The 15,074-nt window shown below is 49.6% G+C and overlaps 1 protein-coding gene across 19 annotated transcripts in view; it reads left to right on the top strand.

The window, feature by feature from the left end:
• The window catches only part of NCOR2 (nuclear receptor corepressor 2), a 404,125-nt gene that overhangs the window by 257,660 nt on the left and 131,391 nt on the right, over nt 1-15,074 (top strand). For 15 of the 19 annotated variants that reach the window (XM_044990015.1, XM_044990019.1, XM_044990017.1 and 12 more), the window contains 4 exons: nt 2,742-2,929; nt 5,181-5,271; nt 8,172-8,350; nt 13,300-13,354. In XM_044990015.1, coding sequence (XP_044845950.1) covers nt 2,742-2,929; nt 5,181-5,271; nt 8,172-8,350; nt 13,300-13,354 — 513 coding nt within the window. Of the gene's footprint in view, nt 1-2,741; nt 2,930-5,177; nt 5,272-8,171; nt 8,351-13,299; nt 13,355-15,074 lie in introns of all 19 variants that reach the window. The other 4 variants (XM_044990013.1, XM_044990006.1, XM_044990007.1 and 1 more) reach the window with 2 other exon arrangements.

The raw sequence follows: 15,074 nt of genomic DNA, 5'->3' as shown, positions 1-15,074 counted from the left end.
CTCTAACTTAGCACCACCTCTACTGAAGAATTGGTTGAGCTCCCTCACCCACCACATCCCCTACTCTGGGTGGGGTGCTGGAGACGGAGTCGTGTCTGGCTTTCTGCCAGTAAGGTGTTTCTGTCAGCCAGGGGAATTCTCCATGGGTCATTTGTGGCCAGAGATTGCACCATGAGAGTAGCACCATGTGACCAGATCGTACCAGAGAATCCAGGACTCCGTGCTCTGTAGAGAGAGAGAGGGCTGTGGTCTGTAGGCAGCACTTGAATTCACCAAAACCTCAGTTGACATTGGTGAAGGGCTCTGAAGACTGAAAGCGTTGTACAGGAGTTGAGTGTGCTAATTATTAAAGAAAAACTGCCAGCCGTCACGAGAATCCAATTTCTCTCCATGTTTCAGGCTGGGCTTCCAAAGAAATGGGGGGGGGGGGAGAGAGAGAGAGTGTGTGTGTGTGTGTGTATGTATGTATTCCACAGGGCAGGGAAGCCTGCCAGCACCTAGTGTTGACACTTGCAGTTTGCTCTTTCATGTCAGGATGCAAAAGGTTGACTCTGTTCCCTCAGGAACAGCTCTTATGGATTGTTTTTTTCCTCTCTGGTATATTTTTTTTTCCTCCCCTTCTCGTCCTTCCTGATTGAGATGTACCAGGACGTAGAAGGCTCAAGAAAAATCACCATGAAATTTTTGTGGGAACAGTGGGACTTTTAGTATTGATCAGTTTTGGTAGTATTGGGTATTTTTTGAGATGCTCTAACTTACCCACGGGAGAAACCAGCCATATTCTGCTCCTTATCCCTGGAGACTGTTTACAGCAGCTTTGGCACTGAAGTTTCATTAATTTTGCTGCGTTCACTCGAGTGCTGCTCTCCTTCAGCTGGGAATTACTTGGAGGTACTTGTGGTTTTGGATGATTCTTTTCTGAAACAAAATGCTTTAAGCCTTGACCGTAATGCAGTTGAAATCTTGTGTCTCTGTTTTCCTCGTGCCCTTTGCGTGTCTTGTCTGTTTAGGTTACAGGCTCTTCAGGGCCAGGACTGCCTCTCGTGGGGCTGCCGCAAAGGGATTTCAATAGCCTTTGGGGGGTGTTTTAACAGTGCCCGCACAATAGGGCTCGAATCTCATCTGGGGCTTCTAGGCGCTACTTTAATGCGGATAGTGATGGTAGTGATCATGTGGTTGGGATTGTGAAATGCATGTCTTGGTGAATTTTTTCCTTCCCTCTAACCTTGCTGTTCTAGAACAGACTCCAACCATGTTATCGGTTTGCAGCTTCCAAAGCCTTCAGTGGGAGGCGCTAGCACACACCTGACAGCAGGCATTGATCTTAGGGTAGATTTTCAAAGGAGCTTCTGGTTTTTGCACACACAGTTCTACTCACAGTATCATTTTGCATGTACATCTGCCCACCCGCCTTAGGTGCTTCTCTGGCCCTGTCTCCATAGTATCTGAGCGCCTATCCTCACAGCACCTCTGCGAGGTGGGGCAGGGTACTTGTCCCCATTGTACAGAGGGGGAATTTTAGGGACAAGAAGATGAAGTGACTTGCTCAAGGTCACCCGAGGAGGCTGTGGCGCAGCAAGGAATTGAACCTGGGTCTCCCGCATGATGAGTTAGCTCCCTAGCCATGGGCTGACCTTCCCCTCTGTACACATGCAGCCTTATGCATGCAGAAAATCATGGCTGCTGGCCTCATTCTCCTAGCTCCTAGGCAGGTGTGAATCGGATGTAACTCAGCTGAAGCAAATAGAATGACACTGGGTAAAAGTAGTGAAACCAAGAGGAGAACGGAGCCCGGTGTCTGGAAAACGGGGCCCTTGCTTCATCGTTATGGTTGGACGGGCTAGTTCCAGCGTCAGTAGTTAGGACGTGTTTACACTGCAGTGGGAGGGGTGGCTGTAGCTCGGACAGGCGTACCTGCGCTAGCTGTACCTGCACTTGCACAGCTAAAAATAGCAGCGGAGACATGGTGGCATGGACTCCTGGTGCAGGCTGGCCATGCAAGTATGGACGCAGGCTTCCAGGTGCACTTGGACAGCTTGTGATATTTATAGCCATGCTGGCTAGATGTAAGCTAGCGTGGGTCTGCCTGCCTGCCTGCCTAAGCTGCAAGGACACCTCTGATTGCAGTGTAGACTTACCCAAAGTGCGTGCGTTGTCCTTGTAACCAGATGTTCTTAAACTCTGCTGATAAAGACAGTGAATGAAGTAGGGGGACATCCTTCTTGAGAGTAACAGTCTACAGGAGGAAATGTCATCCAGTGATTAGATCGGGGACGTGGGGATTCTACTCCCGCTTTGTGTCCTTTGGGGAGTTTGTTGCTTTCTCTGTGCGCTTTAGTTTCCTTACGTGTATCTTATCCCATATCTCCTAGCAGAACCTCATCTGCCTTGTTGGGGAGGCGGTGGTGGGGGTTTTGATTAATGAATGGATGTGTGTAAAGTGTTTGGAGATACTCAGTGCTTCGGAAAAGCAAAGTCCCACTCAGAGAGGGACCTTTAGGACAAGGACATCATGGAAGTTTTCCAACTCTAAGAACAAAATCCCCTCTGTTAAGGACACTTGATTTGAGCTTCCTCGTTCTTTCTGGTCCCCAGCCCTGTGCAACTTATCCTAACAAACCCCACTACTGTTCTCAGCTGCTTGGCTGCTGTTCAGCCCGACAAGCCATCGAGGGAAGGACTTGAGGAACTGCTCTGTCTGGGGCTGTTTTCTGATCTCCCCCTCTCACTTGCCCTTTCAGGAACAGAAGTTTTGCCAGCGCTATGACCAGCTGATGGAAGCCTGGGAAAAGAAAGTGGAGCGCATTGAAAATAACCCCAGGCGCCGTGCCAAGGAGAGCAAAGTGCGGGAGTACTATGAGAAGCAGTTCCCAGAGATCCGGAAGCAGCGGGAACTGCAGGAGCGCATGCAGAGGTTAGAGGAGAAGCGGTAGGAAGAGGCTAGGCAGCCTTCCTCCTTTGCCTGTAGGGGGCTGGGGTTCAAAGATTGGTTTTAAATGGCTGTGGGTGGCTCCTGGGTAAACCAGCCCCCTCCTTCTCCTGCAGTGGAATGGCTGTTAGATGCACAAACCACAGAGCCCCATGAACAAATAACTTGGCTGCTTTCTCCCCAAGGGGGATCAGCGTAGCTCAGACTGTCTACAGAGGAGGAGGAATTTCAAGAATCCAGATTTCCATTTTTCCTGTGTTAATTTCCTGGCTGGCCACATCATAATGCATGGAGTTAGTTCCTCACTATGAACATGTGACTGGGAGAGGGTATACCTGGTCCCATACTAGGAGGCTCAAATCAAGGTGGACAGACCCAGTCTAATTATTTAGTCACACAAATAGTTAAAAACAGATCTAGGCTTTGATCTAGGCATCCTATCTAGGCACAGAGGCCAAGCATCTGCAGAACGTGTAGAAAAGATTGCAAAAGATCTAAAGGTGTTGCTCTCTCGCTCCATTCATATGACCAGCATTGTCCACCACCACTCCCATCCCCATGGCTCATTTACCTCTCCTCAACTCATAGACTGTCAGGGTGGAAAGGGACCTTAGGAGGTCATCTAGTCCAACCCCCTGCTCAAAGCAGGACCAATCCCCAGACAGATTTTTACCCCAGTTCCCTAAATGGCCCCCTCAAGGATTGAACTCACAACCGTGGGTTTAGCAGGCCAATGCTCAAACCACTGAGCTTCATCTTCAGAAACGCTCTGAAGGTCAGGCTATTCCAGAGCAAAAGGAGGAGCAGCTGAGCAGGCGGTTGTTGGCTCAAGAAGCCTTAGCTAGTCAGGACCCAGACTGTTTAGTGTGGTGCCATATTCTGTGGGAGTTTGACCAGTGACCTCAGTGCGAGCAGAGTTGGGCACTTGTAAAAGTCCCACCCTACAGCTTCTTTGTCTTTTAGCTTTTCTAAAAATGTGTGTCGTTAAATAAGAGCATAGGCTCCGTCCAGGAGTTTAGACCCCAGGCCTTAGCTGCTTCAAAAGAAAAGCGTTTTCAGAAAAAAATCTAATATTAACAGCCAGATTTTCATGCTTTTTAAAAAAAAATGTGAATGGAAGCTTTCTTTGTCTGGGTCTAAGCATTTCCCTGCAGCATTTGCAGCCCAGTCATAACCGCAATGGGCAAGATGACCTGGAGCTGAGCAGAAGCAGAAGTGAAACAGTGACTGGTTGATTGCAGTGTTCAGGATGAATGAAATGCAAACCTATGGTGGAAAGTCAGATGGATTGTAAATATTCCTAGAGTTAATCTAAAGGCTTATCTACCTGGAGATGCAGCGTGTGGCAAGCCAGGGTGTGAAGGCACAGCCCAGTAGCCTGCCTGGCCCTAAGTCGCCAGGTGGACACTGCTCCTGCGCACTGGAAATTCCCTTGCGCTTTGACACAAAGCTGCTTAGCGTGCAGCAGGCTAGCGCACTGTCGATTTACACCCTGGCTTGCCGCACGCTAAGGGCTTGTCTACACCACGCAGCTGTGTCGACACAGCCTGGTCGCTAAAAGTCAGCGTGTGTAAACGCTCTTTTTTTGGTACTTTGTCGGCACTTTTGCCAACAAAATACCTCCATCGCCACGAGCAGGAGTGCTCCTGCCGACAAAGCCATGTTCACACTGCCATTTGCGTCAGCAAAACTTTTGTCTTTCACAGGGGGGCTTTTTTAAGTACCTGTGAAAGACAAAAGTTTTTTCGACAACTTTGCAGTGTAGACAAGCCCGGGGTCTCCAGGTAGACACAGGGACGTGGGTTGGGTTTCGTTTTCTTTAATTGTAGGCCCTGATCCTACAGATGCTTCCGGTTGGGTGTGGTGCTCACTGGTGGGACTGCTCCCAGTGGAGCCAGTAGAGCTGCTCGTGGTAGTAAGCACTACACCCAGTAGTGAGTGTTTACACATTTGGATCCTAGGAGTTTTTTTTAACCTGGGTCAGCTCTGAAACATGGAGTTTATGGACTGAGCTTGCTGCTAGTGTAGGTGAGTTTTGGAGTTAAACGGACAGCCGCAGAACGGCTTTGCAGTCAGGCAGCTCTGAGCCACATGTGCGATGCCTTCCCTCTCGCCTCCAAGGGAGGCTCTGTTTCCTGTTTTGACTTCGCTGCCTTTCGAATGCGAGGAGTCCCGGGAAATGATGGGGGCGCGGTGCCAAGTACAAGACGGGGCATACGTTTTTCAGTGTTTCACTGCCATTTCCCAGCAGGGTAGGACAGAGGGGCAGCAGTCTCTCCATGTCGGCCGCACGCAGCGAACACGAGGTGTCAGAAATTATTGATGGGCTCTCGGAACAAGAGGTGAGACCAGGTCGCCATTTCTCCTTCCTTTCTTCCCCTCCTGCCCCATTCCCCCTTCCCTCTGGGGAATTCGGTGCAGTCACAACAGACCCCGACGGTGGAGCTGGTGTCGGATTCAATGACCGTCAGGCCGGGCTGTGTTTAGTAAACATTGTCATGCGCTGAATGTGATTCCTTGACGCTTCTGACAGGACCCTGAGCGGGGCTTGGGAGTGTTAGCAGAATCTGTGAGAGCAAGCAGCATCCCGTTGGAGCGCCCATCAGTGCTGACCTCATCTCACTTCCCATCCTCGTTACTGGGAAGCTGCGGGATCTTTTAGAGGAATTCAAGTGATGAAATAACAGTCAAGGTGGCAGGGCATTTCTTGCACTCAAATGCATCTGAGGCCATCAACTCGAGCCGGTCATTATTCCTACAAACAGGTTACTCTTTGAAACTGAACTAGGGAGTGGGGGAACAGAGCCCCACAACAGCACAGGCTTATGGATAATATTTAATGGGAGATGCTGTTTCCCGAAGGGGATTCCTATGGGATGAATGGTTTGTACATCAGCCAGTCAGATTGACTCTCTGAGTGCTCTGATCATCTCAGGATGTCCCAGCCACATTGGCTTCTCCTGAATCTGGTTTTACAAGGGTTCTGCTTGGCTGGCTCTGATCGCAAACTGTCAAGAATGGGTTCGTGCTTGGGAAGAGACAGCAACTGCTGCCCAGCAATAGCCGAGCTGTTTGCTGCATGTACTTGCTGTGCCCTTGGCTGGGAGGGAGTTTGCTTTGACCAAGTTAGCGGCTGACCCACGAGCTTAGTTCTCAGAGGCTGGGACAGATAGGCACCATGCTTCAATTCGTTCTTCACAGAGGGGGCATGATGCTCTTCCAGGCACTGATCTCCAGGAACTAAAGTACTCAGCAAAGGGTGGTCGCTAGTGCTTCATTGTGGAGAACATTTCTGCAGAGGAGCGCGACAGAGCAAACAGCTGGGATGTGCGTTATGCCATTCCACCAAGCTTGGGCTATGTCTATACGGAAGCCGGGACAGCGGCCCAGCTGCAGCGTTTCGGTGTAGACGTTCCCTACAGCAAGGGGAGGGGTTCTGCTGCACTTAATCCACCTCCCCCAGGGGCTGGAGCTAGGCCAACGAAGAATTCTTCCATCACCCTAGCGCAGGCTGCCCCAGGGGTTAGGTCTGCGTCACTACCTCACTCGGCGATGGAGTTTTCACACCCCTGAGCAAGGTCGCTGGGTTCACCTAACGTTTTAGTGTCAGCTTGGCCGTAGATAGATCCTTAGCTATTGCCTGAGACCAGCACCAAACAGATTAGAGATCTGATTCAGTGCTGCTCATTCGGGGCTGGTCCATTGTGAGCTTAACTGGTGCTAATGATGTCATTACACGGCATGGCTCTGCTCATTAAATGTTGTTGGCCAGCCTGTGTTTGTCCTGGCCAACCTGCTCATTTCGTGAGAACTGGCGCTTACCTCTCATTAAGAGAACATTCTTGAGAGCTATAAGCATTTTGAATGTCATCAAAGGTGTTGCCAGAGTCAGAGTCGTTGCTGTGGAGTTTGAGGATGTGGGAAGCTGAGAGGAAGCTACTTTGTATCAGTCAGAGTGCTGTGCCAGACAGCTGTAACTACTGGTCTTTTGACTGGCACTTACTCCCATCATCTTCCGTGGTAGGATGTGGAGTTTGTGCGTGAATTTGATAGTGAAGCATCAAGACTCTTTGCAGAGTGAGAGACTCTGGCTAGGTGTAGAATTCTCTGAAGTCTTACAAGTTCAGCGTTCTCTGAAATATTGACACCTGGTTACAAATCAAGATCAGAACATGCCACTCCAGAGCTGGGCTTCCCCGGTCCTTAATCAACGAGGGCCAGATTCTGAGATCCTTACTCACATTGGGTTCGGGTTTGTCACCAGGAAGAGCTCCATTGAAGTCAATAGGGACTACTCATTAATTTTGCTGCCGTTAATAAATTAGAGTAAGAGCATGAGAATCTGCCCCAAAGTGTTGAACAGTGGGGGAAGAAAAGGATTACGGCACAGCAAGAGGCTGTCACTTTCGTGGCAAAGCTGAGAAGCTGCTGTTTGTTTAAACATCGAACGTGGCAATAAGAAATGCTTGTTGGGATGTGCTGTGAATAGACGAAGTGGCCTTTGGGTGAATGTCAGACTGAACCTGATTATAGATTGTGTGTTTACCGAGTGGAAATTAGACCCACTTAGTAGCAAATACAGAGTCTAAGAATTGAGCGTTGTGTGGAGAAGTCCATTCAGTTGTTGCCTCCAGTGCTCTGGAGACGTTGCCCGTTTGAGTTTCAAACCCCACTGAGAGCAGAAGGGAAGTGGAGGGAGGAGGATGTTAGGAAAGTTTTCATAAAAACAAAAGGTTCCAATGAAATGAGACTGGCTCCAGACCCATCTTTTCCGCCCTCCGACCCCTTCCGCCCTCCTCCCCATTTGCAAAATAACAATCAGACCAAGCTGTTTCCAGAACTGGACCCACTCCTGCATACACCCAAACGGTGCGGTTGAGATTTGAGCCACTCTTTGTGCGATTGTACAAAACCCAGACCTGACTGACGAGGGCTTGCACACCCCCAGCGAGCCCTGATTTTGCCTGTGTCTAGCTCTGCGCACAGGAGTTGGTTTCCTTGGGTCAAACATTTTTACAATGTGTCTCAAGCCTTTTATTTCCAAAGGGAAGATTCACTATTTCCCTGCTGAGGGTGACAGCTTCTTTCGATATTTAATGTAGGGTTACTCCAGCAATAAAGCTGTCTAGTGCTTGCCTTTAAAGTCTCCTGTCCCACAGCTTATCCTTTCCCTATGAACATCTGTCCCCTCTGGGCTCTGTGATGCTGATGAGAACTGTCCCCTTTGCTTTCTTTCCCAAAGAACCTGGAGAAGCAGATGCGCCAGCTAGCCGTCATCCCCCCCATGCTATACGATGCTGACCAGCAGCGCATTAAATTCATCAACATGAACGGCCTGATGGACGACCCCATGAAGGTGTATAAGGACCGGCAGGTGATGAACATGTGGAGCGAACAGGAAAAGGAGACCTTTCGGGAAAAGTGAGTGGACTGAGAAGTGGCTGACCGTAGCCAATGGGAATTGGGCGTTGGGAAGTGTGGCGTACGGGCTGGATAATGACTTGAGCACTGGGCCCTGGGTTGCGCCGGCAATATGGTGGTAGTGGAAAGCAGTGGTAGATTCTGTGGTGACACCCTGGCTACCAGTGCATGCACTGCAGTGTGTTTTGGAAGTTGAATTCCTTGCAGTAGCTTGAATGGCTGCTGCGCTGGAGATAGCAATGACTGGTGAATCACAAAGGGTTTTTTAGAAAAACTCCAAATGGTGTTATCTGTGCCAGACAGTCTGATCACTTGGCTGAGACTGAACCTAGAAAAAAGGACCAAGGTGCAAAAGGGCCAGAAGGAGCCGATCTAAAGGTTTGGTTTATTACGGGGAGCCATTAGAATAGACACACTGCTTACAAAAAGGGAAATGGATACTTTGAACTAGCCAAGGTCACTGGCCTCATCTCATCTCAAGGCTTATCTGGAGAGGTTCTTTGGAGACTTCCAGTCTGTCCTGGTTTTCTCTGGGTCAGGAATACCTTTGATGGCCTTCCTCAGAGTTGTTACTTCCACATGCAACTGAAGCAAGCAATTGCAAAGGCACACCAAAAAACGCTTACTAAAACCCCTGTAGTATTAGCCTTTTCAAATATATTATGTGTCTCCCAGGCCATCAAAACTGCAATATTCCACCTGGAATGATGCAAGGGTTAATTATTTAAAATAAAATGTAAGGAAAATGCAAGGATCAGGCCTGGTTAATGACACTGGAAGAGTCCATCCATGACTGTTGCATCGTCCATGCACAATGGTTTCATTTTTGTCAGGGTGAGCCATCCGAAGTGCAATACACACTTTGACAAAATTCAGCTTGACCCGACTTCAGTCTCTCCAACCCATGAAACTGAATGGGACACTGGATCCTACAGTTGTTCAGCACCGGCACACTCACATAAAAATAGGTAACACTTGTAACTTGTCCTGGGATCAGTTTAACCAGACTTACTCAGAATTTAAGGCAGATTCCAGTTCCGTTCAAGTTGGACAAAGGTTCAGGTTGCTTTATTTTACGCAGACCTCTGAGCTTGTCCCAAACTTGGCCTTGTGTAGTGCCAGTAGAGAAGTAAGAGTGTTATATTGTTGTTCTATTGTTATCGTGATTACAACTAGAAGCCTCAGTTTGCCCTTATTGTACTGTGCAGATGCACAATGGAAAAAACAATTCCTGCCTTAAAGAACACAGCGTGGAAGTATGGCCCTGCCTGAAGACTGTCAGGGTCCCTTTGAAAGCACAACTCACCCATGGTACCAGAAGTCTGAGTGTTAGCAGCCTTGCGAGTGCTGACTTTGAAGAGGCAGGTTGTTTGCATTGCTCTGCTCTGAATATGAAGAGTCATGCATATGTATAAAACTGCAGCAAAACCAAGTTCCTTGATCAGCCATTTGTTTATATGTTTAGTACACGACAAACAGCCTCAGATCTGTGACGTGATCCCACTTCGTTAGAGTGTCTCGGATTCTTTTTTAACATCTCAGTTTCTCCTTTAGTCACATACCACAGAAGAGCTCTCCAGGGTGTGGTGTTATGTTTGTACAGATTCACACGTTAGGACATGTGATGTAGCAGCCTGCAGCTGCAGATGGGTAATGTTTAAAGGGGCCTTTACCGTAAGCTCCCAAGCACTCCATCCTCCGCACTAGCCACCTCCCACATGCTCAGCGCCCCCATTTCTGTTCCCTTGTTGCCCCAGGAAAGCCATCTGCTGGCTGCCGCTCTGACTAGCTCCCGCTCTGCTGCAGTCATTGATTACAGTGACGGTCCTTAGGGTAGTCTGCGTCCTGATTCTGGTCTCACTTCAGCACGTATAAAGCAGGAATAGCTCCACCTAACTCAGCAGTTATGTTGGGATAATAAAGCCAGTGCAGTTAGACCAGAATCAGGCTCTGTCTGTGAAGCCTTGTACGGACGTTGATCATTCAAACCTGACAACACCCCTGTGAGTTAACCAGTCACCTTACACGCTCAGGGAAACCGAGGCAGGGAGGTTCTGACTTGCCCAACGCTGTACAGAGAATCGGCAGCAGAACCAAGCTCTGGAGCTGGACTTCAAGCCCCACGTACGTTTCATTAGAACGTTCGGCCTCTTAGACCTCTGCCTTCCATCAGAGAGAGCAGCAGCCCATACTGTCCAGCTGTTGTCTACAGAGAGTTTTCCCAAGGCAGAGATTTTGCCGATCCTGTAACTCCAAGTCAGACGCGTGACTGCCTAGGAGGCCCTCAGGAAGGTTTGACTTGTGCCATGGTGTGTTCTGTCTGCTGTCAGAGAGCCGCTCGCTCTGGGAGCTGCACAAATCCAGCACTTCTGGGCCAGGGTCAATTGTGTTGAACTCCCAGCTGAATCCCCATTCCACTGCGCTGAGGCTAAGGGAGCAGTCTTGTCGGGGGAACCCAGGGGAGGTATTTTGTTTAAACACAGACAGTCCTTAGCCATAGCAAAGCTGGCTTTCCTTTGGCAACGCACCAGTCTGTTTTTCCCTTGCAGGCCAGGAATAGCTTATGCCAAACACTCTTTAGTCCTGTCCCACCTGTTACAGAGGAGGGGTTAATTAGAGGAGCTGTTGCTTTTGCATCGTAGGCTTTCTCCCTGCTGGAAGTGCAGCCGCTCAGAGTCGCTATTAGCTGACATATAGCCTGCTGACGCCATGCGTGTGTTCCGCAAAGGGGGAAAAGCCCTTCCAAGCCTCCATCACCCTGTCAGTCGCTTGGGTAACTCAGGAGCCTGCTAACTACTCGTGTTGTCCTGCAGTTCCAGCAACAAGCTGAAATAACACATGAAAGGAGGCTGTTTTCCCCCCATTTGGGGTTGCGCTGTTTAATTACCCACCGTGCCGTCTTTAAACATAGGGGGAAGAGAGTGCGTTAAAAGCCAGGCTTTAACAGACACAAGTGATGATGCAGCTGTTCAGACAGGGTTCTTTAGCTGGCAACATTTGGATCCCTTTGTCCCTCGTAGTTTGGGGTGTTGCTTACAGTAGTCAGCCCTCTGCCATGCCGGCCGAAAGGGGAGAGGAAATCGGGGTGGTTTATAAGGGATCACAGTTGCGTTCAGGGGAACTTCCCATGACCCCATTCCCCGCCCGTACCCATTGCCGAGGTAACGTGGCACCAGCTAGCACATTCTGGTCTCTGCACCATGAGGTGTTTTTCAGACATGAAGCTGTTAAATCACAGTGAAACGTGCACTAAGGATCCTTTCCTACAGGCAAACCCCTGCCTTGGGCAACCACTTCAAAGGATGTCCAAGATTCCCAGACCCCATTTGCTCACCCTTTGCTTAAAGATCAGCCCGTTTCTTGCTGGTCACTTACGTGGCTGCAGGTTCGACTCCAGACGTTAATTCCATGTGCCCTTAGCACACCACTGCCAGCTCCAAAATACTGCTCGGGAGACTATGCTCAGTCTTTTCTCGTCCTTCCCCGTCTCAGGCCAGATCGGGTCTTTGCAGCTGCAGGCTGGTGTTCTTGGCATCAGAGCTCCGGGCTCAATTGCAGCATAAACCAAGCCGCAGGTGGTGGCGTCACTCGCCCCTAAATTCTTTAGTAGATAATCCATCATCGTAAGAATATAGATGGGAAATCTCATGATCATTTAAAGCCATGGCTCCTAACCTCTTTTGGCGCCTCTATCAGTTCATCAGACTATGGGGGAAATACATCTGAGGAGGGTGGCTGAACTGCATAGCCGATGCATCCCTAGCTTTGCAGACCAATGGCCGCGTGCCCCTTGCTGAAGGGGGCAGCTACCCAAGCAGAGGCTATTGGAGCCAGGAGGCTGCAGAGTAGCTGTGTGTGGTGGGGAGGGGATTGTTCCAAGCCCTCCTTATGAGAACACCCTGCACCAAGCCTGCTGTGTGAGCTGCTATGGTCAGCACTCGCCCCGATGAATGGCAGGCAGGCAGTGGTGGCGTGCTGGTGCCCAGCACAGGGAGGGATGGAGGGGGACACCCAGGACACACCAGAGCCAGAACCCTGGGGTGCTAGCACTGATAGACTTGTTTGGTGAACCCCTGACTCCATTGAAGTCAATGGCAAAGCTCTCATTGACTCAGTGGGGTCAGAATCGTCACCTCTTGCCTTTCTCAGGCTGGGTGAGCAAAACTGCAGGGAAACAGGCAGGCGAGCGTTTGGGTCTTTTACTGGAAGGGGGCTGAGTGAGTTTGCCGCTCTCCCAGGAGCGCAGCTTCCATGCCTGGCGCTCACTTCTCCCAGGGGACTTCTGACCAGCAGCTGGGCCTGGTGGTGCCAAGGCATTTTAATCATGCTTAGTGATTTCCCTGTAACTTCCTGGCAAAGGGAAAACAAATGGCCCGTTTCAAACTCCTCGCTCTCTCCTTAAAGGGAATCGGTTGCAACCTTCTGCCTCTCTTTCCTTCGGCAGGGCTTGAGAGGCTGGCATGAAGCGCGGTAGTTGTGAGGCCTTCCCGTGGTATGTGATTTAGCTGATTGCGGAAGACAGCTCCATGGCGCTATCTGCTTCAAGACGCTGAAGCTTCTTGTCCTATTTCTTCTCTCCTTCCCTGCCCTGCTATGCAAACCTGTGGAATAAATGCCAAAATACTGGGGGTGGGGGTGGGGGGAGGAGACATTTTCTCCCCCACCTTCAACTCACAGTCAACAAAACTTGAATGGGCCACATTTAAAGTTCGCCTCTTTCTGGGAAGCTGCCTCATCAGGACAAATAAATATTTTCTCAAACCAATGAGTCACTTGAAAAGCTCCCCGCCACTGCCCTCTGCCTTTCCGATTCCAGGCTCGCTCTGCCAGCAGATGGAGTGCTGCAGGCAGCTGCAAGGCCCGGGCTTGGGATCACACAGGCAAACATGGAGAACAAACAGAGAGATCTCCCGGCTTTCACTTTAACCTTCTGTCTCTTGCTCTCCTAGGTTCATGCAGCATCCAAAGAATTTTGGTGTGATTGCTTCATTTTTGGACAGGAAGGTAAGTTGGTTTGGTTTGTAACGAAGTGATTTTAAACCCCTTATCTGTCTCTAACTGTCTTTCCTTTATCTCAAGTGTTTCTCTAGCACCCGTCCCCAAAGTATCTAATGCACATGGAACTATTCCTCCCGTTGAAAAACCTTCTTTTTTAACACCCTGTGTTGCCACAGAGCCTCTTTCACCAAGGAATCAGTCACTTTATAAACCCTGTATTTGCTGTGGAAAGGCAACCGCTTCTGGGGCAGAGGGAGCCAGCAAGGTGGCTGCACACTAGCCAGAGGAGGGAAAGTGCTGGCCAAGGACGTCAGGGCATAGCCCTACCTTTATGAGAGAACGTGGGACTGGAATGTCTGTGGAGAGCAGGCCAAGGACCTTTGTTTTTATGGTCTCATCTGAATGACCCCACATGAAATGAAGTAGATGGGTCTAGGCTTAGCTAGCTCTGAAAGATGCGAGGTAGAGTCAGCTCTAAAGGGATTTGGAGCTCAGGGTCCCGGGGTGTTGGGTTATTTCAAACCTACTGTGTAGGCAGCTAAACCCAGGCCTCTGCTTTATCCTGCTCTGTCCTGTATTGGGGGGCAGCAGACATTCGTCGTGCCCTGTACAGTGGGCTGCCCCTGTCTCAGCTCAGGGCTGGGCCCCAGAGATGTTGTGAATAGTAACCCACTGATCTCTTGCATTATCATTTCTTTCTTTTTTTTAATTCTGAAAAACCATCAATAGCCAAGAGGTTTTTAGTGGTGGGTAGGCATTGAAAGGGCCTGAGCTCCCCAGTGCGCGTTCCTGATGGATTGATTTACATCAAGGGACTTTCCTGACCTCTCACTAATTGGACAAACTGAGGAAGTATTTGAAAAGCAGACCCCAGAACACAGTGAATCTTCTGTTACTCCCAAGACAAGACAAGTAATCTGTACGAGAGCGGGGAAGCCTGGAGGTTTGGGTGGGGTCATATCAGTAAATCCTAAATGGACACAGTGTTGCGGCATCTAGGAAGGAAGTCTCTAGGCTAGCACTCCAGTCCTAGCACTTTTGACCTGTAGATCTCAAACACTTTGCAAAGGAGGGAAGCATCATTATTGCCACTTTACAGATGAGGAAATGGAGGCATAGAGCAGGGAAGTGGCTTGTCCAAGGCCACACAGCAGGTCAGTGGCAGAGGTGGGAATAGAGTTCAGGTCTCCTGAGTCCCAGACCAGTGTGCTAGCAAAGAGACTGCCCTTCCTCTAAAAGGATGGGATCTGCTAGGACAGGGCCAGCCACGTGTTGTCCTGGTTGTCCAAGTTGCAAACCAACTTCTGCCTCAGGAGAACATCCTCGTAGCCTGGATTAATGCACTCACATTCTGGAGCAGAAAGCTCCACTTCTCATCCCAACTAGCAAACAGGGCAATAGCGACATTGAGCCTCTTCTAGAAAGCCTAGCAGGCACATGGCCTGTGGAACACCAAGATCTTCCACGTTACTACGTCAGACTTGTTATGCCTTGGCTGGTACCCGCAGTCTGCTCTCTCTTCCAAGCTATAACATGTCTCTGCATTTTAGTTATACTCTTTTACAACACAGGCTGTAATTGTGGGACCCAAGATGCCCACTCGCCTGTTGTGACGGCAGTCGGAGAGAGATGCTCAACGTAATCAACTAGTAGATTTTTAAATTTGTTTTTCAAACATTTGTAATAGTTTGCAGGGATCTTAGCCCTTGGAACGTGTGTGTGTGTG

The sequence above is a fragment of the Mauremys mutica genome, chromosome 16 (genome assembly GCF_020497125.1).
Source record: "Mauremys mutica isolate MM-2020 ecotype Southern chromosome 16, ASM2049712v1, whole genome shotgun sequence".
NCBI classification, from domain to species: Eukaryota; Metazoa; Chordata; order Testudines; family Geoemydidae; genus Mauremys; species Mauremys mutica.
The sequence above is the reverse complement of the archived record's forward strand: the minus strand, read 5'-3'. Positions and strand labels throughout refer to the sequence as shown.